We start from the raw sequence: 22,714 nt of genomic DNA on the forward strand, positions 1-22,714 counted from the left end.
CAGGAAGGTGCTGAAGAATGCTATTGTTCTGGTACACTGTGTACCTCAGTCAACAATACTACTGCTGTGAGACAGATGTCCCAGTTTACTGCTTCATTTTTGTTGTTTTTGAGCCTTATGGTCTTTATACTGGTGAAATACTGCCCCCTGCTGGTTGCTAATGGACATGCAGCTCTGGTCATTGTGTCCGTTTCTGAGATGGCTGTGTTTGGGGATTTATCCACAGTGACTCATGCATATTTAGTTTCATTTGGGAATCAAACCCACAACTCTGGTACTGCAATAATCCATCTTAAAGTGGGTTATTGAATGACTGTTGTTTGTCTGGAACAACAGTTTGTAGGGGATAGAAGAGGTTAGGAATAGGACTCTAGTTTGTGAATGAAAATCTCTCTCTCTCTTCCTCTCTCTCCCCCCCTTTCTCTTCCCCCTCTCTATCTCTCTCTCTCTCTCTTCCTCTCCCCCCCCTCTTTCTCTTCCCCCTATCTATCTCTCTCTCTCTCCCCCCCCCCCCCCCCATCTCCCTCTCTCCCTATAGAAGGACTCCCATGTGTTGTATCTGGGACAGGAGCTGGACAGTCTTAAGGTGGTTCTGGAGATCAAGACCAAGCAGCTTCACCAACAGGACAAGAAGCTCATGCAGATGGACAAGCTGGTGAGGACGCACGCACACACACGTCGATGAAAACGCGCCTACACACACGCACACATGCCCTGAGCTGTGTATGTTCGCTGTTGCTAGCTCTCTCTGTACATCACTGAAAGGGTGCGCCATCTTATGTCATCCCTTATAAGATGTGCACACACACACACACACACATTCCTGTGAAGGCGGAGTGTTTTGGTAACGGTTTGTTTTTGCCGTTCAAGCTCATGATAGATTGTCTTCAGTCTTGGGAGTCACCACATAAAGAGTCATTTAGCTGCAAAACAAAACTGCATAAATACACCACGAATATTGAGTCATGATTGGAAAGATTGTGTCTGCCTCGCCGGAGGCTTCAGAGCACGCAACCTAGTAAAACAAAAACCTTTGTCTCAAAGTGCTGATCAGAATCCTGGGCCTAAACCGTCTAGGAGCGGTGGAGACCTGCACACTGTCTAAAAAGAGGAGATCATCCACAGCTATTGGGACATTATGGTGCCTAGAAGTTTATTGTGCATAGATAGAAGCTGAAAACAAAACACAAACGTTTCTGCATCAAGCCATCATCAATGTTAATGGTGAGCACAGACACCAGGCTTCTATTAGAGAGTCATTGCATATGTCACATGATCTAGTGAGCAAATCGCTGTATCGCATTAGAGGAAACCAAGACAATTCTCCTGAGAATTAACGTGGCAGGTTAGGAGAATTAACGTGGCAGGTTAGGAGAATTAACGTGGCAGGTTAGGAGAATTAGGTTAAGGTTTGGAAAGGGGTTAGGTAAAATGCTAAAATTATCCCTGACGCGACTCAAACATAGGCCTGCCCTGAGAACAGTCTTGGTTTCCATTAATGCGATGCTGCAGAGTAAATCTATACATGCAAACAAGTACATAGTATCATGGCATGATTCAAGTACAGGAGCGGAGAGAAATATCTCATTTGAACTTTTACATTTGTGTTGTCTGTCTGGCGCCAGATGGAGAGCAACGTGAAGCTGGAGGAGCGTCTGAACAAAGTCCAGCAGGAGAACGAAGACTACAGGGCCCGCATGGACAAACACACCGCACTCTCCAAGTACGTACTGCAGAGAGGAGTGACTCATCTCTCTCCAGAATCCTCATCTTCACCATCTGTCCTTCCAGCAGGGTTTCTATCATACAGAATGTTGTTCTAAGAATGTGTGTGTTCCTCTGTGTTTGTTTATCTGTGTTGGTGTAATAGAGGATGTTCAGTGAACCACCTTCACTTTGTGTGTCTTCCCCTCTCTCTCCTCTCTGTGTGTCTTCCCCTCTCTGACCTCTCTCTCTTCTGTGTTTCTTCCCCTCTCTGACCTCTCTCTCCTCTCTGTGTGTCTTCCCCTCTCTGACCTCTCTCTCCTCTCTGTGTCTCCTGCAGGCAGTTGTCCAGTGAGCAGGCCATGCTGCAGCAGACCCTGCAGAAGGAGTCCAAGGTCAACAAGCGTCTCTCCATGGAGAATGAGGAGCTGCTGTGGAAGCTGCACAATGGAGACCTGGCCAGCCCCCGCCGCCTCTCGCCCTCCTCGCCCTTCCACTCGCCCGGCAACTCGGCCTCCTTCCCCACCGCCGCAGCCCCACTCTCGCCCACCAGATAACCCAAACTGGACACCAAGGGGAGAGAGAGAAAGAGAGAGTGTGTGTGTGTTTGTGTGGATATCCCCTCCAACACACCCTAAAGACAACCCCCCTCTACAGTCCCTTACCTCCTACCCCCCAGATCACCAACCCCAGCCTCTCAAGGAGACAAAGCTATTCCAAATACGGATGGACTACTTCATATGATGACGCTGCAGTTTTGGATTCTGCCCACAATGACTTGTACAGATGTTTTCTTTGCTCCCAGAAAGAGAAGACAATGTTGCACAGATGCACTTACTTAAAGCGTAGGACAATTCTGCCTTTTTTTCTGCCTGATTTCTCTCACTTTTTTTCCCCTCAGCAGAGAGAAAGAACAGGCAACTTAAACCTCAGGGTTTGTACATAGCTTCTCAGCTCGTTTTGATTCTCCTTTTATTTGTGCATCGTGTTCCCCGCTCCCCTAATAAAGTTTGTGCGAAAAACCTTGGATGTAGTTTTGAAAATGTTATAGGCCAGAGACGGAAGTGGAAGTGAGACATCGCATTTCCTTTTTTCTGGTTCATATAGTCAATGAAAAAAAAAATCTGGTAAACGGCCTGAGTGGGGCATCTTCATTTTTCCGCCATCTTTGGTATAGAGCGTTTTTGAGGACTTTTAGGGTGACTTATTGAAGAGCAGAGCTTTATCCAACGAGCACTTGCTTTTGACCCCTTGTATAAACAGTCCATATCTGGGCGCGGATATTCAGTTAGTGAACTTTAATCCCAACCCTTCATCTCTCTACCTTAATAAAACGGTGGAATGTATTTACCCATCTGTGCTTTATCGCTCAGAATGTTCCCGATCCAAAACTCCAGAACTTTGTGTTGAGCCAATGTTCTCAAACCTCTCCAAGAATGCCTCAAACTGACCCTAATTTTGTTTAATTTTAAAAGGTAAATAAACAAATCAAGGTCAAAGTTATCTTTATTATCCCTCTATAAATACATCATTAAATAGTGGATATGGTTAGGGACAATGTGATACATTGGAAGAGATTGGTTACACACAAGTCTTTTACCTGTCAAAATGATTGACCGCTATCTCGAAGCAGTGTGTGTGTGTGTGTGTGTGCGCACGCTCAATCTTGTTGTTGTGCAGTAGTACCTAGAGAAAGGAATCCACAGATCACCCATTTAACACCTACCTCAGTGGCCTCAAATCTCCTCTACTTTAACATGGAAATAATACACTCTCTCAGATCTCTTCACTGGTGAGGTTTTGGTGCTGTCTGTCTGTCTCTCGGTAATGTAATACTGGTTTGTTTGCACACACTATTCAATCATTTCTAGTGTCTTATTTCTGCCTGCAGTATTAACAGGTAGAAACTAGTGAATGTTTTAAGGGTTGGCTTAAAACACAAAATAAATGGGAGTGTTCCAGGTTGTCTTTAGTGCAGTAGATTAGATCTCACAATGTCTGGAGAACTGTTTGTCTGAGGAAGCCCATTTATATGATAGAGCAGTCTCTTTTGAGATTGGAATGTGCCCAGCGAGAACGACCTGGAACGTGCCCAGTCTGGGTGCCAGAGAACTCTGGGGGGGAAATATAGGCAATATTTCTGTTAAAGTAAATGTTGATCATAGTTAACATTTTATTCAAATTGTCACAATCAGAAAATATTTGAGTGGAAAGTACACAATTGTACACACATTGTACCATTATTTATAAAAGAAAAACATGTAAAAATCACCCAACGGTCACATTCACGTTATTTTTAACAGACATGCTACATTGGCAACTAAGAAAGTCTGTTTTAAACCTCATGCTTTGGGCTGGATGTGTCGATGTGTAGTTCATATGCATATGGGCTAGCAGCAGGTGGCCAAGCAAGTTAAAACGTTGGGCTAATAACCAAAAGGTTGCCAGTTGGAATCCCTGAGCCAACAAGATAAAACATCAGTTCTGCCCTTGAGCAAGGCAGTGGACCCACCCACAACAACAGCTCCCCTGGAACCCAATGTGGCAGCCCCCCACACCTCTCTGATTCAAAGGGGTTGGGTTAAAAGCTGAAATACATTTTTGGTGTGCAATTGACGATGAAAATAAATGTAATCCTTTAATAATCTATGAGCAGAATTACTGTTTTACCTCAATTAGCATCAAAATTGTTATGATTGGATGTTCTCTATGACGTAACGCCACCTTTAGCCTATCATAATTGAGGCAAAACTCTAACAGGATCGATGTCGTCTGGCGCTCTGGTCAGTTGGATCCAGCCGGATGGACGTCGGAGGCCCGGATCATCATGACTACGGATTTGATTGAATACCACCAGCCGTGCCAGGTGTACCAGACCACCCCGTCATCCATCACCGCTTGGTACGACCCGTTGTAGTAGTGACCGTTCAAGTTGCCAGACTCACACCTGGTGGAGAGACGCAGAATGACACCAACATCTGAGATTCATAGTAATAGGTCGCGTTCCATTGCTTGGACGTTGCCAGATCTTACAACTCCTGGATAAGTGTTTTACCAGCTAACCATATCATATGTTATAGCAATCTATCAGTCAATAACACTGTCGATGGCACGCAACCATTGATTGATTTGGTTTGGTTGTGTTTCAGATTATGTTCTGCCCAATAGAAAAGAAGGGCAAATAATGTATTGTGTCATTTTGGAGTTACTTTTAGTGTAAATAAGAATAATATTTCTCAACAATTCTACATTAATGTGGATGCTACCATGATTACAGATAATCGTGAATAATGATGAGTGAGAAAGTTAGAGGCATAAATATCATACCCCTAAAAAAAATGCTGCCGTCCTCTGTTATTGGTAATGGTGAGAGGTTAGCATATTTGGGGGGCATGATCTTTGTGCATCTGCAACTTTCTCACCTGTCATTATTCACGACTCATTCATGATTATCTGTAAACATAACGCGAAAAACATAACCAAATCAAACTGCAAATGTGTAGTCACAAGCTTGATGTAGGAATATGGGACCAAATACTAAACTTGACTAAATTGTATACACTATAAGTGAATTTGTCCAAGTACCTATGACACCTTCAAATGGGGGTGCATTCTAAATGGTAAAAAAAGGTGTAACTTTATACTGTATCATACAAAACATTTTCTCTCAAAATGCTGGAGTATAGAGCCAAATTAAAAGTTTTAGCTTCTCTGTCCAAATAAATACGTAGGGGAGTCGGGAGTGTATGTGGAAAATAAATGTTTTTGCCAAAACTCTGCATTACTGTGGAGATTCAGTAATCTCTCAACAGAAGGCCAATACTCTGTTGTTCAGAGGTAACTAAATCTCCACAGTAATACAGAAGGCCAATACTCTGTGGTTGAGGTAACTAAATCTCCACAGTAATACAGAAGGCCAATACTCTGTGGTTGAGGTAACTAAATCTCCACAGTAATGCAGAAGGTCATACTTGCTGAACCACCAGCCTGACATGTCATGGCGGATACACTTCTCATCGTCCTTGTTGGGATGGTCGTAGGTACTGAACTTGACTCCCTGTTGACCGGCCCCTAGACTGTTCCACTGCCCACTGGGAGAGGGGTGGGCTTCGGGGAGGGCGTCCCCCGCATTGCCAGTGTACTCACCCAGATGAAGCTTATACTGGTTCTGGAGGGGGAAGAGGAGTATTTTAGGGAGTCATTTTTTAAAGTATTTTATGGGGAAATAATTCAGTGATTTTGAATATTTAACTATGTAAAATCACTTAACTATCCCCTTTAACCTAACACCTGATCTCAAATTTCAACTAATTGTGGTCTTCAATTTAGACCTCAAACAAATGCCTACATTGGTGTGCACACACTGCAGAAGTCCTGGGCCAGAATTCCCCCACGCCTAGTGTAAAAGGTATCACAACTTTAGGTAATAGGCTGAGGACCAGGAGTGATAGACCAAGGTATGTAACATGCTTATACTGTAACACAGTCAATGTTCTCCTAAACAGAGCACTGCTGAGGTGTATCTTTCTGAATACTGCTGTCTACAAATATTGATCTTGTTCCACGATGGGCTAATATGAGTAGGTGAATGAAGAGGATTGCTGGTTTTCCCCAGGACCTTTGCTCAAGGACATTCAAATCACATTGTATTTGTCCTGTGCTTCGTAAACAACAGGTGTAGACTAACAGTGAAATACTTACTCACGGGTCCTTCCCAACAATGCAGAGAGAAATAAAATAGACGTAATAACACGTAATAATAAATGCACAATGAGTAGCGATACCTTGGTACTGGTACCCCGTGTACATAGCCGAGTCGATGTGCAGGTGTTCGAGGTAATTGAGGTAGATATGTACATACGGGTAGGGGTAAAGGTAACAGGTAACAGGATAGATAATAAACAGTAGCAGCAGTGTATGTGATGAGTCAAAAGAGTTAGTGCAAAGGGGGGGTCAATGTAGATAGTCTGGGTAGCTATTTGGTTAACTATTTAGTAGTCTTATGGCTTGGAGGTAGAAGCTGTTCAGGGTCCTGTTGGTTCAAGACTTGGTGCATCGGTACCGCTTGCCGTGTGGTAGCAGAGAGAACAGTCCATGACTTGGGTGGCTGAAGTGTTTTATCATTTTTAGGGCCTTCCTCTGACACCGCCTGGTATAGAGGTCCTGGATGGCAGGGAGCTCGACCCAGTTATGTACTGCGCCATATGCACTACCCTCTGTAGCACCTTGTGGTCGAATGCAAAGCAGTTGCCATACCGAGCAGTGATGCAGCCGTATAACTTTTTGAGGATCTGAGGGCCCATGACAAATCTTTTCAGCCTCCTGAGGTGGAAGAGGCATTGTCGTGCCTTCTTCAGGACTGTGTTGGTGTGTATGGACCATGTTAATTCCTTAGCGATGTGGACACCGAGGAACTCGAAGCTCTCAACCCGCTCCACTACAGCTCCGTCAATGTGGATGGGGGCGTGCTCGGCCAACCGTTTCTTGGAGACCACGATCAGCTCCTGGCACCACACTGCCATGTCACTGACCTCCCTATAGGCCAGAGCTCTCAAACCTTGTCCCTGGAGAGCTACCATCCTGTAGGTTTTCACTGCAACCATAATCTAGCACACCTGATTCTAATAATCAGCTGGTTGATGAACTGAATCAGGTGAGTTACAACTGGGGTTGGAATGAAAACCTACAGGAAGGTAGCTCTCCAGGGACAGGGTTGGAGAGCCCTGCTATAGGCTGTCTCATCGTCGTTGGTGATCGGGCCTACCACCGTCATGCCGTCAGCAAACTTAATGACGGTATTGGAGTTGTGCGCTGCCGCGCACCCTGATTGGCTCCCTTTGTTGAGGATCAGTGTGGTGGATGTGATGTTGACAACCCTCACCACCTGAGGGCGGCCCATCAGGAAGTCCAGGATCCAGTTGCAGAGGGAGGTGTTCAGTCCCAGGGTCCTGAGATTAGTAATGACCTTGGAGGGCACTATAGTGTTGAACGCTGAGCTGTAGTCAATAAACAACATTCTCACATAGGAGTTCCTCTTATCCAGGTGGGAGAGGGCAGTGCGGAATGCAATAGAGATTGTGTCATCTGTGGATCTGTTGGGGTGGTATGCAAATTGGAGTGGGTCCAGGGTTTCTGGGATAATGGTGTTGATGTGAGCCGTGACCAGCCTTTCAAAGCATTTCATTGCTACAGTTGTGAGTGCTACAGGGCGGTAGACATTTAGACAGGTTACCTTGGCGTCCTTGGGCACAGGAACTATGGTGGTCAACTTGACATGTTAAAGGTATTACAGACATGGTTAGGCAGAGGTTGAAAATGTCAGCTGATCAGCGCATGCTCTGTATACTAGTCCTGGTAATCCCCAGTTTATACAGTATGAACGGTAGATTGATTCGTTTTTTTGCGAACAAGGACTTATGTCAACAAAGAAAGGGAAAGGGGTGTGTGTTGCGTTAAAAAAGAAGGCGAAATACTACAAACGTCCTTGTTCGTTATGTTCTATCAAGATCTGAACTGCCTTTAGTACAGTTTGAACAAGAGTAGACAAAATAGTGACACCCAATGTTATGGGAAACCGTGTCTGTTCCATGTGAGGAATGTCTGCAGTAAAGACCGTGGTGTTGTGTTCACGTGTACCTTTTCATCATCCACTTTCATGTTTTTGTACTTGGCGAAGCGCTGGTTTCCGTCAAAGTCCTCCATGTTGATCTTTAGGTTATAGTCGCCTAGAAAACAGAGTCAAATACAGGTCATAAAGAGCCAAAATGGCCACCAATTGTCACCCAGGTGGGTGAGACAGTAGTAGTGGTGGTGGATGAGTTGAGTTGCTGTGGCCCGCGTACAATGTAAAGCACTCGGGGCCATGATCAGACTTGAGATAAGTAAACTTAACAAGGACTTAATCCAATAAAAGATTGACTTATGTCAACATTTTTGGACTTGAGTCCATTTTAAGTCAACTTATCTCAAGTTGGAAATAGGGCTCTTTAAGATCTACTGTAGTTAAAAGCTCTATGTAATGTAAAAGCAATTCGTTGTCATTATTAGGTACATTCCATGTGAATCTGGCCACATGCCTTTTAGATGTTTTCTCTAGCCAAGAGTTGTTACCTGACAAGGAAAACTCTGTGTCCTAGTTATAACCTGACTAAGGCCAGGAACAACTCTGGGTCATATTACTATTACAGCCTGTTCCTAGGGGCCGGGAGTTTTTCCTGGTCAGATCAAGTGGTGGGGAAAAGCTCTTGGCCCTAGTTGTAGGTTTTCCTCTTCACCTTGAGAGGTGAGGTAGTGTAGGGGGTCGTTCCCTAGCCAGAACTCTCCGTCTGACTCGCTGTCTCCAAAACCATGCTTATACTCCACCCACGCTCTGTAGAGGGAGGGAGACACACCCACATGCAAGTGACGCTAAACCTGAAACCAACGATAGGGCGATTCCACGCCAGCGGGAGCGGAAAATATTTTAGTATCTCAGATTGTTTAGGAAATTCTCACAAAAATGTAATTGGGAGGAAGGAAGTTATATCATTAAAAGTACCAAAGTGCCCACTCTGGAAATATGATGGAAATATGATGTACTTGTAGAGTATATTGTTCCAAATATTTAATTTTTTATTTTTTTAATAAAAAAATGTAGTTTTGAGATATTCATATTTATAGTGTTGAATAAATTAATGTGAATGTCAGAGTCTGAACATATTCCATCAGTTAGATCACATTATAAAGAGTATGATGACACCATGATGTTGTCTGTATCTGGTACGGGTTCACAGGTCATAAGGTCTTACAGGAGACATGTAGGTCTTACATGAAGCCACTTTAGGCCCTTTTATCACGATTTTCAAAAACATGTTTTGTGATACAAATGTAAAAAGCATGTTAAACATCATTCCTCCCAATGAAGTTTCTATGTGAGAACAATCTGAGATACTATAAATATTTTCTGCTCCCAATACATGATCTGTGCTGGAGCTCTGAGAAAGCATACCATGACAATTTGTTGCAAACTGAAAGGTGTTAGTTAGGATATCTAACGTAAAATACATCAAAACTTCATTTAGTATTTGTTTATTCCTACAATTGCCCTTACAAAAATTAACAGTACTTATATTGCAGTATAACTGCAGTGCAGTGTAACTAAAATGTACTTTTTAAAATGAATTAATTTGATCAACCTGTCAGTCGATGGTGTTTTCTTTCCACCTACCTGTCGAAGGACTCCGTTCCGTCCTTTCTCCTCTGGAAGACAGTCCAGCCTCCTCCATCACTCATGTCACAGAACACCATGAAAGAGGAGGGAGCCTGGTCCGGTCTGATCATATACAGGCCACTAACTGAGTTCCCATCCTTATATATCTCAGCACAGTCTAAACACACAGAGGACATGGTTACAGTGCATGCACACCAAATGGCACCCAATCCATTCCTTATACAGCGCATTATCTTTGACTATTTATGTCTGCTTTAAAAACGAAATTGAATAGCTAATCAAACATGAATCACACAAAAAAAACTAAATTCAGTTCAGTAAAAAGACATTCCATTAATTCTATGTTCTACCCATAGAATTCAACATTAACAACAGGAGCTATGGGGTTCTACCCCCTGCCTGACCTTTGTACTGGCCCCCAGTCTGGAGGTGTGTCTGGGGGATCTGAGGCAGCTTCTGGGCCTGGCTGAGGTGAAGCCCCTGGATGTAGTGGTGCTGGTCGTTGATCACCTTCACCAGGTCCTCCATCTCAGCCTGCAGACGCCCCACCATCTCCTCACACTGCACTGGAGCCTAGTGGACAGGGGGGAGAGGGGGACTCAGTTCACTCTCTCAGGCTATACAACTCATTTAACAAAACCGTTTTTTTTAAGTCATCAGAATGATCCGTTCTATCAGTTTTCAAGATAAGATAAAGGAACAAGTTTGTTCATTTTATGTGTTAGCCTACAAATGCTAATTTCAGTACATTAAACAATAACATAAATAAAGAAACCTGTTATGATATAATCTGATATGAACTATATTTGGATGCAGAGACAGACGATGCATGCACACACAAACAGACACACACACAAACATACATGCAGGTGCATGCAGAATACACCAAATGGCACATAAAATGTCATCATCACAACGTATGTGGGTGTTAAGGAAGTAGAATTATGCACAATATGAACCAAAGCCAATCAAAATCTAAATAAATCTTACCGAGTGGCATTCCGTGAGGAACAAAAGCCCCAAAACTGCTATGGTGGACGCTCCTGCCATGGCGTGTGATCTATGTTCAACCACCAGTGTTACTGACGCTCTGTTCACCCTACCCTCTGACAACCCACCATGGAAGACACTGGTTGCATCCCAAATGGCACCTGGTCAATAGTAGTACACTATATAGGGAATAGGGTTCCATTTGGGATGCAGAAAACTAGTGTCTAAACATCAGAGTCAGCACGAGTGTTCTGCTGTACTTTGTAAAATGGCTAGTGACTTCCCACCATAGTCTGGCCATTGACCTTCTTATTAAACCTTGTTGTGTCTAGTGGTCTATTGCTTAGGAAGAGGGTTGCCTTTTGTAGTGTCTTCCCTCTATCTATCCTCCCTTCTCATAACCCAACTGGTGATACAATACCACTTTTTACTGGCGTGATCTTAAACATGGCCCTTCCGACTCTTATTTGAGCTCAATGACTTGTAACTTTCCCTGCCTAAAGTCAACATTCCCCTTGTTTCATGTTTTAGCTCTAGTTTTGATTTACTTCTATTAATTCAATGGGTTTGATTCAGATCTTACCAATCCAGTTTATGATGGATAAATAAGGCATTTGGGCTATGTTTACACAGCCACCCTAAGAAGCCAAATCAGATTTTCTTTCTATATCCAATTTTTGTGACTGCCCAAACTCAGTTTTACAGGTGACCCATATCAGCTTTCCACATTCACACTAATGTAGCCTCTGAAGTACCGCATAGATGCGGTAAAGAGATCAATGGAATTCAACCAAAACAATGGAAACGCCATGGAGCCACCATGGAAACGCCATGGAGCCACCAAGGAAACGCCATGGAGCCACCATGGAAACGCCATGGAGCCACCATGGAAACGCCATGGAGCCACCATGCACATTAACTCCTTGTGGGGGGAAAGATTCAGAATCTCCTCATTGCCACCCATCAAATTTAGCCTACTTTTAGGCTATTGTTTATGTGTGTATTTTGCACAATGTTGGGGTAAAAATCTTGAGGTATAATGCTTGTATGGATGTCAACCCCAATACATGTTCATATCATCATCAACAATCAAGTGCATCACACTTAAAAACGGCTTAAACTACCACCACCGATTTCTATATGCCTAGCTATGCTACCAGCTTATACAAACAAGAGTTAGCATTTAGCAGAAAACATTTCTAAACCCCAAAAATAACTTCTAAATATTATGCAGCGAAAACAGCCAGCCAAATATATCCAAATATGGTGTTAGTAACCACATTGTGGGCCTGTTAGAACTCATAAATCATGACGGATTTAACAAATATCCACTTTGTTAGATCAGATTGTTTTTAATGGCCGACAATGATGACGTCTTTGCACATTCCCCAATTAGTGTATATGTGAATGGACAAAACCATCGATCACGTGACACCATTCATTCCTATTGAGAAGACTTCATAGCGCATTGAAACCAAATGAAGTTGGTTAAAATGGAGTCTCATGGAGACATAACATGAGCAGTTTGAGCTACTCCAGGAAGTGGCATTGCAGGCAAGCTCAGTGCTAGGCCCTCTCAATGAGTAACTTTAGTTAAAGGCTGGCCGGGGTTCTGCAGGCTTCCATTGGCAACTCAATTATCCTTAACTTTTTCTGTGTGCGATTTAAAAAAATAAAAATAAAAATTGGTTCAAGGACATACATCCGGTGTATTAGAAGCAATTATTGGTACCATGTTGGTTTTCAAAACATTGTTTTATTTACATGAAGATTGACCACAAAATGGTAATTTTTCTATTCACTATAATGGGAGATCCAGTTTTCTGCTAGCAATGCCTGCAGTATTGCGGTCAGCCTTGATTTTCCGTGGCTTCAACAAGAGTGGTCAGTTGTTCTTCCCCTACGTTTTGCGTCCCAGTGACCGCTTTACTGCATGTATGCTCATTTCCTGTCATGGTAACACCAGGTGACCTGTAAAAATAACAAAAAAAACATCAGTTCTGATCGTCCAGGCAGGTCACTTGTGGAGGATCTGGTTTGTATCAGGTTTGAGATCCACATATGGATGTGGTATAAATCGAAAGTTAAAAGATCATATTCCGTGTGGTTTGGTGCTGTTTACACATTAGGAAAATGATCAGTTAGTTATCATATACGCAAATAATTGACAAAAGATCTGAATTGGGCTGCCTGTGTAAACGTAGAAGCAGATTTACTAAATTAGCACCAGAAGATTTTTCAGAGGGATTTCAACATGGAAGATTGGATGAAAAGGTCAAACAAAAGTGATAGTAAGTAAAAAAATATATTTAAGTAAAGTGTAATGATGACCGTTTCATGTTTTAGCTTGGTTTTTGAGGATATATTCCCTATTGAAGAAAATGGTACAAACTTTAGTAAATGTGACTATTCAAATCAAATGGAAGGCTGAGTTTACACAGGCAGCCCAATTCTGATATTTTGCCCAATTAATGGCAAAATAGCTAATGTGATTAGTCAAAAGACCACTTAGTGGGGGGAATCAGAACAGGGTTTAAACGCAGCCAAAGATTGTGTCATGCCGTTCCTCCACTAGAGGGCAGTCACTACTCAGCCTGTAGTAATCACACAATTGCAAACACAGTTTGTGGAAGTGTTTGTGGCTATCCTCTGCTAATTGAGTGATGTTACAACAACCCTATGATGTCATACAGATTAAAAAGTCTACACGTTCCTGACTGTCTGCCCTAAACTGTGACAAAACATTAGGTTGGAACCTCACATTTACAGGTGTTATTTCAGACTAGTGATCTATCTTCACAAACAATTGAATGTGTTGTCGGTGGATGATGCTACTAACGTTACAGCATTGTTGCGTTAGGTTTGTTTAATTTAAATGTGTCTCTTTATAATGATGATCAGGACCTGTTAGTGGTTGTTTTGTGATAACTACGCTGTGATTAACATGTTGTAAAAAAAAAAAAAAAAAGACCATTGTTTTTCAGTTAGGGATTTGTTCTTAAAATTAACGATCCAAATTTAATGTAAAGTTTTCACGTTTAAACTAGTTTGTACACTAGGAACCCGTCTAGAATATTACCAAGTACAGGTGCTCTCCTGTGTTTTGGCCCAGGTCTGAGTTGTATGCAGGGAAGGGGTTGTTTGCATACAGCAGGACCTACTGTGGTTGTATCTATGAAGGGTGCTTTCCTATAGTTTCTGTCAGTGTTATTTCTCCTTAATTGGAATCCTCCTGAATGTCTCTTTGATAAAGGACCAATACAGTAATGATTATATTGTTGAACCAACTGGAAGCCCATCCATCTATATATAGTGTTATGGCTTTTAAGGGAAGCACAATGTTTAACTGAAACAGTTTTGTTTGTTGGCAGAATAAGGTAGATATATTTTTTTAACAATTATTGTGTGTTTCTTTTCCCTTGTCCAGCATCTAAATGGTCGCTACACCAGGATGCTGAGAGGTGAAAAGGGTCCTCTGGTTTCAATACTTGACCAACCAACAGCTGTAGGGAGGTCTACCCAAGATCAGTGAGAAGATCAGTGCCAGGAGGCTGATATTTGCTGGTCAGTGTGTCAAGACATCCTGAGCTGGCTGCCAGCAGTCTGATATTTGCTGGTCAGTGTGTCAAGACATCCTGAGCTGGCTGCCAGCAGTCTCATACTGTGGGTTCCCTCTCATGGACGAAGACCTCTGGGAAAACCACACAAAACATACGTGGACAACATTTGCCATGGTATCAGAACCCTGGTCTCATAATCCTGGTCTCAGAACAGAGGACCTTCCAGCTGTAATGAACCACAGAGAGCTATAAGTAACTCTATAGAAATAATGTTATGAGAGGGATTGTGTATCCACGATCACTGGTCGTTGGGGCCCTTGTTAAGGTCAACGGCATCATGAACGTTAACTAGCACCTGGAAATGTTAGATATAGGAGCCTGAAACTTGACAGCAAGTGCATCTTCCAGCAAGACAATAACCCCAAGCACTCTTAAAAATCCATGTTAATTGGCCACAAAATCATCATTTTGCAATGGCCATCTCAGTCTCTGGACTTGAAACCCATTGAAAACCTGTGATTTGAATTGAAGAGGGTTGTTCATAAGCGCAGGCGAAGGATATCAAGGATCTGGAAGGATTCTGTTTGGAGGAACGGTCTAAGATCCCAATGTGTTCTTCAACTCATAAAACAATTTAGAAAAAGGCTCAGTGCTGTTATCCTCGCAAGGTGACGTATTGAAAACCGGGGTGTCAATATTTTGGACCTCTACCTTTTTGAGAAAGCTAAATATTACTTGTTAAACTAAATCTTTCCCTGCGCAATTGTATTATTATAAAATAATATAATTTCCCCCCTTTTTTTGTATACAATATAGCTCAGTATTTTAATTATTTATTTTATACAGTAATTTTTGCTCATCTTTATCAAGTGTGTCAATCATTTTGGAATTCACTGTTCAGGATGGCAGGTAGCCTAGTGTAAAGAGCTTTGGGCCAGTAACCGAAAGGTTGCTAGATCGAATCCCCGAGCTGACAAGGTAAAAATCTGTCATTCTGCCCCTGAACAGGGCCGTTAACCCACTGTTCCTAGGTCGTCATTGTAAATAAGAATTGGTTCTTAACTGACTTGCCTAGTTAAATAAAATACATGCATAAGGCTTTTCTTCCTCATATCAAAATATATATTAGTATTTGGTGGAATGTGTTTTTAATAAATGTATCTGTCCATTCAGTCTTATTCATTATGAATTAAAAGGCTAAACTGATCCTAGATCAGCACTCTGAGACACTTTGTGGATACGGACCCCCCAGATGTCGAAGCCAGTTCTACTGTTGTCTTTTTAATTCTTCCCCTCCAATCAGGGGCTGATTTAGACCTGGGACACCAGGTGGGCGCAATTAATTATCAGGTAAAACAGAAAACCAGCAGGCTCTAGACCTTATAGGGTAAGATTTGAATACCGCTGGTTCACATGATAGTTACGGTGAGCTGTAGTAAGGTGTGTTCAGAGGTGTGGCCTGAATGGTCTGATCGCTCCAGAAGTGAGAGTGTTTACATGCTGATGTGATTCTGCCCAGAGGTATTTGTCTGATGTGACCAGGCCTCCAGGCAGGTGTCTGAGGGAGAGCTGGCTGGCGTAGAGATGCCATGTATCCAACTACAGCTACCTCCAATTGATGCTGGGTGACATACAGAAAGCTTGTTGATGCCGGCATTATTGACCAGCATTATTGACCCTGACTAGTAGAGGTCACAGGGAAACCCAATGTGGGTGCCACAGAGCTAACAGACTGCCATCTTCATTTACATTTACATTTTTTACATTTAAGTCATTTAGCAGACGCTCTTATCCAGAGCGACTTACAAATTGGAAAGTTCATACATATTCATCCTGGTCCCCCCGTGGGGAATGAACCCACAACCCTGGCGTTGCAAAAGCGCCATGCTCTACCAACTGAGCCACACGGGACCACACAGCTCCACACAGCTCCAACATGGGCTTATTAGTGTACTCTTCAATGTTTCCTTAACTCTATCATAGGAAGAGAAGTGAAGCGACGCTTGCGAAGCGTGAAGGAGGTGTTGGCTCAGTCATAAAGCTTTCGCCTTGTAAGCATTGGGTTGTCTACTTTTCCCAGAGGTTTCCCTCCGTAGCCACTGCTGATTACTGTTCTGAAACCACAAGATTTAACCAAACCTATTTATTGTGCCATTCTATGTGTTTCAGTCCCACCCAGTGGAGTCCTCAGTGGTGAGGTAACCCTCTTCCAGAGCACTGGGTTCAAACCTACAGCCCTGTGCTTATTGGGTGAGATCCAGCCACAGACTCCTTCACACTCATTACACTTCTCTTTGTAGTTTAGACATCGACATTCAGTGACTAAAGCAGAAGAGAAAGAGATGGGTTTTCGAACACATAACTCACGGATGAAAAGCATGAACTCGACCCTAGAGCACCCATCTTTCACATTCAATCGTTTTCTTTCTCATTTTGACATTGACATTTGTGGAAATGTCCACTAATGCACAAGAAATGGGACTTGAACCCATGAATGGAAGGCAAGGAATCAGACCCTGAGCCACCAAGTCTATCACGTTCATCAGCCTTCTCTTCTTAATGACCGACGGACAGACAAACACAGAAAGATAGAGACAGACAACCATTGATTATGTTGTTCATTGTGACTGGCATTGTTTCTGTCTCCGTCTGTTCAGATGACAGGCTAGAGCGAACAACTTTCCTCACAGCTGAGAAGGTTAGTGTTGGTCACACCGTGCTGCGCCGTGTCTATATCCAGGAACCACTTCCTGCACTTGCAACATTTGACCGCCTTCCCTTTACCATGGATGTTCATGTGACTCAAGGTCATGAACTTCCTCCCACACAACGTGCAGACGAACTGCTTCTCGCCGGCGTGAAACTTTAGGTGCATGTTGCGATTTCCGACTTGCGAAAACCCCTGCCGCACGCTTCGCACATATACGTCTTCTCCACTGTGTACACTCTTTCATGTGCCTCTAGCACTGGGTATTGGCTTAAAGTCTTGCCGCAGTGTAGCGGTTCCTTGCCTGTCTTGGGGGAATCTGTATTGGAGCTATGCTGGCGTCGATGCAGCGGCGGTGCTGCTCTCGCTGGGGTGTCTGAGAACTGCTGATTTTCATTCTTTCCATCTTATCAAGGACTAATTTAGACTTTGGTGGGTGCATTCAATGGGTCTGGCAAGTTCATTGGTAGCTCGTCAGATGGGGTACACGCACAGTAGACAAATAAACTCAACTCCAAGATGTACGATGGAGTTGAGCAGCAACTATTGTGGGCGGACTGGAGCTCTGACATCAAATAAAATACTTTTTTATTAAAAACTACGGATTTTAGCACCCAAAGAATAGCTGGCATTGCAACGTGGTCTCAGAGCATTTCGTATTATTCTGTACGTAAATCCGAGACACACCTTTAATATGATATGTTATAGTATGTACTTTTGGATGTCCGTAATCCATTTATTATGGTATGTTACGAATTACAATTCGTATGATATGTTATGAATTGCTAGTGCTGAGCGATTTACAACATTTCAGGGGGGTTCGGTTATTAAACAACTAATTGACCAACGTCAGTTAAATTACTTGAATTACACTCTAGAGAGAAATCAAGTCAGGAACTATGTGGGACGCTAGGCTGAAGGGAGTTGTAGTTTTCACTAAGCATATATTCAACCTAGTTTAGCGCAAAAACGTGGTAATTAACTACAATGACCATAATACATTTTTCCGGCTCAGATAAAGATCTCCGCAAGGACACCCAAGACAATACAGTATGAAATCACCCCCGATCACACTACTAGGTCTCGTCATGGTGACGTTTGCTAGCTAAACTCATGAGCAGAAACACGTCATCGGGTCTAACGGTCGTCTCGTGCCGAACTGCGCATGTGCAGGCCGTGAAATCAAAGGCACTCCTTTGATATAAAGTTGTTTATGACAAATTTAAATGTGTCAGTTTGTCACTTTCACGAGGTTGAAGTAATAACATGTTCAACTACTTAAGATGTTGGCTCAAATCTAGGTTGTGCCTTTAGATTTCGAGAAAATTAACAACTAAGGAAGAATTTTTCACTTCTTTCATTGACTTATCAAACATCAGCCTGGTCTGTTTCGTAATTCCTGGAAGTCTCGCAATGTTGCGCCTCTGGGTTTATAAACTCTGGAATTTCCATTAACAAGCTCTAAAATCATTGTAATCTCATTATTTCATAATGCATTTATTGTTGAAAAAAAATATTCGAAATCGAAATGTGACAATTTTTTTATAACCGAAACGACCTCAAAAAGCATTAATTGCTCAGCACAACGAAATGCAATTTGTACATTATGTTAACAAATTGCAATTCGAACAATATGTTACAAATGTGCAAAAACGTATGATATGTTATGAATTCCAATTTGTTGTGGCTAACGTTAGCTAGCTCTTGGGGTTAAGGAGTTCGGTTATAAAGTTAAGGTTAGGGGAAGGGTTAGCTAACATGCTAAGGAGTTGAAAAGCAGCTAAACAGTAATAAGTAGTTGCAAAGTTGCTAAAGTTGCCTGTGACGAGATTCGAACATGCAACCTTTTGGAAAGGCGGTACCTAGCCAGTTGCACAACTGAATGCATTCAACCAAAATGTGTCTTCAGCATTTAACCCAACTCCTCTGAATCAGAGAGGTGCGGGGAGCTGCTTTAATTGACGTTTACTTCATCTGTGCCCGGGCAGCAGCGAACTGCTTTGCTCAAGGGCAGAACGGCAGCTTTTTCCACCTTGCCGGTTCGGGGATTCGAACAAGCAACCTTTGTTGTTTTTTCCTTAAGTAATCAATTTTATGTAACCATACCAAATGTAACATATCATACTAATTTGTGTATCCCAGATTTACATTTACTTCTTTACGTCTAGTCTATGAGACCAGTCTGCGCATTTTAGCACCCAAGGAATAGCACGCATTTACTTTGTGTGCTGAAATCTTTTTTACATTTTTATCCAGTTGGTAGTTACAGTCTTGTCCCATCGCTGCAACTCCCGTACAGACCCGGAAATCGTCGTATAACATCCGGCCGTGATTGGGAGTCCCATAGGGCGGCACACAGTTATCCCAGCATCGTCCAGGTTTGGCCGGGGTAGGCCGTCATTGAAAATAAGAATGTGTTCTTAACTGACTTACCTATTTAAATAAAGGTTCAATTTTAATAAAAAATATTTCCAAAAACAATCACACGGATGTAGAGCAGAAAACACACACAGTCCTAATGAGAGGTGTTTGCTGGTTGAAGTTTTCAACAAGCATGTCTATTCTGGGATCAGTTTTTGACAGAGCAACACTGAGGTCATGCGCAGCATTGAGACTTGTTTTTTAAGTAATTGTTTTTTAAGTAATCCTGAGTTGAGAACCCTGACTGACATAGGTATGTGGTGCCAAACTGGACCAGAACATCTACTGCTTTCTCAGTTAGGCAGCAGACCGCTTCTTGCTGTAGATGAGAAACCCAGAACTGTGTGTTTGCCCCAAAAAGTATCTTGCTTCAATCAGTTCAGAATAAAAATTACTTGTATTTTAACAGTAACGGTTCTAACCTAGACTTGTTTTCAACAATATTTTCTACAGAAAGAAGTACAGTAGGCCTGATGATTTTTCATCTTCATCTGTACTGTTAGGGTTGCACTATCAGTAGCTAGCTAGCTTGCTTTGGCTAACGTTAACTATTAACTGTGTACAAGGCCAGGAGATTGTTTGAAAGAGAAACTCACATATACTACTATGAGATAGTACTACCTTATTTCTGCTTATCATCACCTGTTATAAAATGACAACAATACCTTGCTAGCGGACTTACTTTTCCACCGTCGAAGCACTTTCCTGAAGCATTCTGCCCTCTTCTGAAATAATTCCTTGGGTATAACGTTACCGTCAGGACGTGTCGTTATATGAATTTGTTCGTTTTGAATAAGTCATTACTAAGCACTTTCCCGCACAAAACACATTGAGGGAGCTCCTCGTTATTTCTCAAAGTTTGTATGAAAGAGCGAGAAACTCATCGGTGTATTGGCTTCTCATGACGATTGAGCTCAGTCAGAACTTGTTGCTAGCATGGGTCAATTTGATGGCGAGTGTGAATGACAAACCAGTGGCTGACAGCGCATCATCTGCTGCTGAACCACAGCGCTGCAGCGTGTGTCGCGGAGGGATCTTCAAGAAAAAAGATCAGGTAAAACCGCGAAGCACACGGGCATCTTCCACACGCGCAGGTGATAAACTGAGCAAAGACCGTTGCTAAACAGAGAGCGCACTGAACAGAGACCGTAGTTGCACTTAACCAAATCAATTCCAGTAATTCATTACATAATTATACATTTACTCTGACACGTCGCGACCCAACATTAACAGGTCCGCGACCCATACTTTAAGAAAGGCTGATTTACATGGGTTTTTCACTAAAGTTAGTTACAACAGCCACAAAGGCATAATTTATTATATTTATATAGCGCTTTTTGAAATAATCTCAAAACGCACAAAAAAAGACAAATTCTGTAATTTATAAAAACAAGTCATTAGAAAGTTCATGGTTTAAGTGGTCATCTGAAGGAGGTGGTCAATCGGGGAGAGAAAGTCCGTTGGCAGGCAGGCAGGAAGCACGGTGTCTTGCTGTGTTTTCCGTAGTAGGACTCAGATTAAGTTTGAGCTGAACCACTGCAGTCCATTGAATCCGTAGTGGGTAGCTAGCTAACGTTACTCCTTCACTACTACCAAAATGAAGTACCCCACTTGGATGGCTAAACCCCGCCTATTTCTACAATTTATCTTCATAAAATCTGATTTTAAACCTAACACTAACCTTAACCCTAACATTACATTCAAACCAAAAAGCGAACTATGTTTTCATAAATTACAATAATAGCCATGGTCGGTGTCGTTTAATGATGACGTTTTAACGTACATTTTAATTGACCGTAAACACATGGTATAATCCGCAGTACATGTCTTGGGCAGGGGCCTCTAAACATTTCTAGCATGATAGATACTTTTAAAAAACTAAGCATTTCTCGAGCTACACAATTTATAGCACATTATTTTATTCTCCTCTACCCTGCAACTCTTCCCCAGGTCCTTGGTGTACAATATCCGTTTTCTGTCGATATACCAAGAATTTAAAAAATATATATATTATTTTTTTTACTCAATATTACAATTATTCATAGAGAAACGAACAATCCTCAAATCACATCAGAAGACCAATTGTGAGTTCTGGAAAAAAAATATTGCTGGAAATGAATTGGCAGATATTGTGTTACGTTTGTCTTTTTAAACCAAAAGTGGCTAACCAGGGATTGGATAATGTCAATGTGGCTTTGATTGGATAGTAGCTTTGCAATGGAACACATGAATTGCTTGTCGAGCTACTCATGGGTGGGCTGCGAGTTACTGGTAGCTCGCCATATACGCTACCGTTCAAAAATAAAATTTAAAAAATGTGTCTATTAAAATAACATCAAATTGATCAGAAATACAGTGTGGACATTGTTAATGTTGTAAATGACTATTGTAGCTGGAAACGGCAGATTTTTTTATGGAATATCTACATAGGCGTACAGAGTCCCATTATCAGCAACCATCACTCCTGTGTTCAAATGGCACATTGTGTTAGCTAATCCAAGTTTATAATTTTAAAAGGCTAATTGATAATTAGAAAAACCTTTTACAATTATGTTAGCACAGCTGAAAACTGTTGTGCTTATTAAAGTAGCAATACAACTGTCCTTCTTTAGACTAGTTTAGTATATGGAGCATCAGCATTTGTGGGTTCGATTACAGGCTCAAAATGGCCAGAAACAAAGACCTTTCTTCTGAAACTCGTCAGTCTATTCTTGTTCTGAGAAATGAAGGCTATTCCATGTGAGAAATTGCCAAGAAACTGAAGATCTCGTAGAACGCTGTGTACTACTCCCTTCACAGAACAGCGCAAACTGTCTCTAACCAGAATAGAAAGAGGAGTGGGAGGCCCCAGTGCACAACTGAGCAAGAGGACAAGTACATTAGTGTCTAGTTTGAGAAACAGATGCCTCACAAGTCCTCAACTGGCAGCTTCATTAAATAGTACCCGCAAAACACCAGTCTCAACGTGAAGAGGCGACTCAAGGATGCTGGCCTTCTAGGCAGAGTGTCTGTGTTATTTTGCCCATCTTAAGCTTTTCTTTTTATTGGCCAGTCTGAGATATGGATTGTTCTTTGCAACTCTGCCTAGAAGACTTGGATTAGCTAACGCAACGTGCCACTGGA

The 22,714-nt window shown here is 42.2% G+C and overlaps 2 protein-coding genes across 9 annotated transcripts in view; one reads left to right on the forward strand and one right to left on the reverse strand.

The window, feature by feature from the left end:
• LOC139579283 (microtubule-associated tumor suppressor 1 homolog A-like) overlaps window positions 1–4,256 on the forward strand; it is a 93,581-nt gene extending 89,325 nt beyond the window's left edge. For 4 of the 6 annotated variants that reach the window (XM_071407803.1, XM_071407801.1, XM_071407804.1 and 1 more), the window contains 3 exons: window positions 539–655; window positions 1,626–1,723; window positions 2,045–4,256. In XM_071407803.1, the coding sequence (XP_071263904.1) occupies window positions 539–655; window positions 1,626–1,723; window positions 2,045–2,261 (432 nt within the window). In that variant the 3' untranslated portion in view covers window positions 2,262–4,256. The remainder of the gene's footprint in view (window positions 1–538; window positions 656–1,625; window positions 1,724–2,044) is intronic. The other 2 variants (XM_071407805.1, XM_071407808.1) reach the window with 1 other exon arrangement.
• Window positions 3,858–20,902, reverse strand: LOC139579287 (fibrinogen-like protein 1). Of its 3 annotated transcripts, none has more exons than XM_071407821.1 (7): window positions 20,257–20,902; window positions 10,318–10,486; window positions 9,911–10,070; window positions 8,979–9,073; window positions 8,341–8,429; window positions 5,676–5,872; window positions 3,858–4,651 (listed from the first exon to the last, which is right to left on the reverse strand). In XM_071407821.1, exons 2-7 carry the CDS (start codon window positions 10,463–10,465, stop codon window positions 4,489–4,491), a joined length of 852 nt encoding a protein of 283 aa, XP_071263922.1. In that variant the 5' UTR covers window positions 10,466–10,486; window positions 20,257–20,902; the 3' UTR covers window positions 3,858–4,488. The 3 variants fall into 3 exon arrangements, with proteins under 3 accessions (XP_071263922.1, XP_071263921.1, XP_071263920.1); XM_071407820.1 differs by having other exon boundaries at window positions 20,274–20,900; XM_071407819.1 differs by lacking the exon at window positions 20,257–20,902 and adding an exon at window positions 10,904–11,712.
• Between the last annotated feature and the right edge of the window lie 1,812 nt (window positions 20,903–22,714).

The sequence above is a fragment of the Salvelinus alpinus genome, chromosome 6 (assembly GCF_045679555.1).
Source record: "Salvelinus alpinus chromosome 6, SLU_Salpinus.1, whole genome shotgun sequence".
In the NCBI taxonomy this organism is placed as follows: domain Eukaryota; kingdom Metazoa; phylum Chordata; class Actinopteri; order Salmoniformes; family Salmonidae; genus Salvelinus; species Salvelinus alpinus.

Excerpts from the sequence above, each read along its gene's own strand:
- LOC139579287 (XM_071407819.1), bottom strand. The coding sequence starts at position 10,963 with ATGGCAGGAGCGTCCACCATAGCAGTTTTGGGGCTTTTGTTCCTCACG. Across the intron at positions 10,071-10,317 it reads GACTGGGGGCCAGTACAAAG|ACTGTGCTGAGATATATAAG; the intron begins GTCAGGCAGGGG and ends CTGTGTGTTTAG. Across the intron at positions 9,074-9,910 it reads GGAACGGAGTCCTTCGACAG|AGCGTGGGTGGAGTATAAGC; the intron begins GTAGGTGGAAAG and ends CTCCCTCTACAG.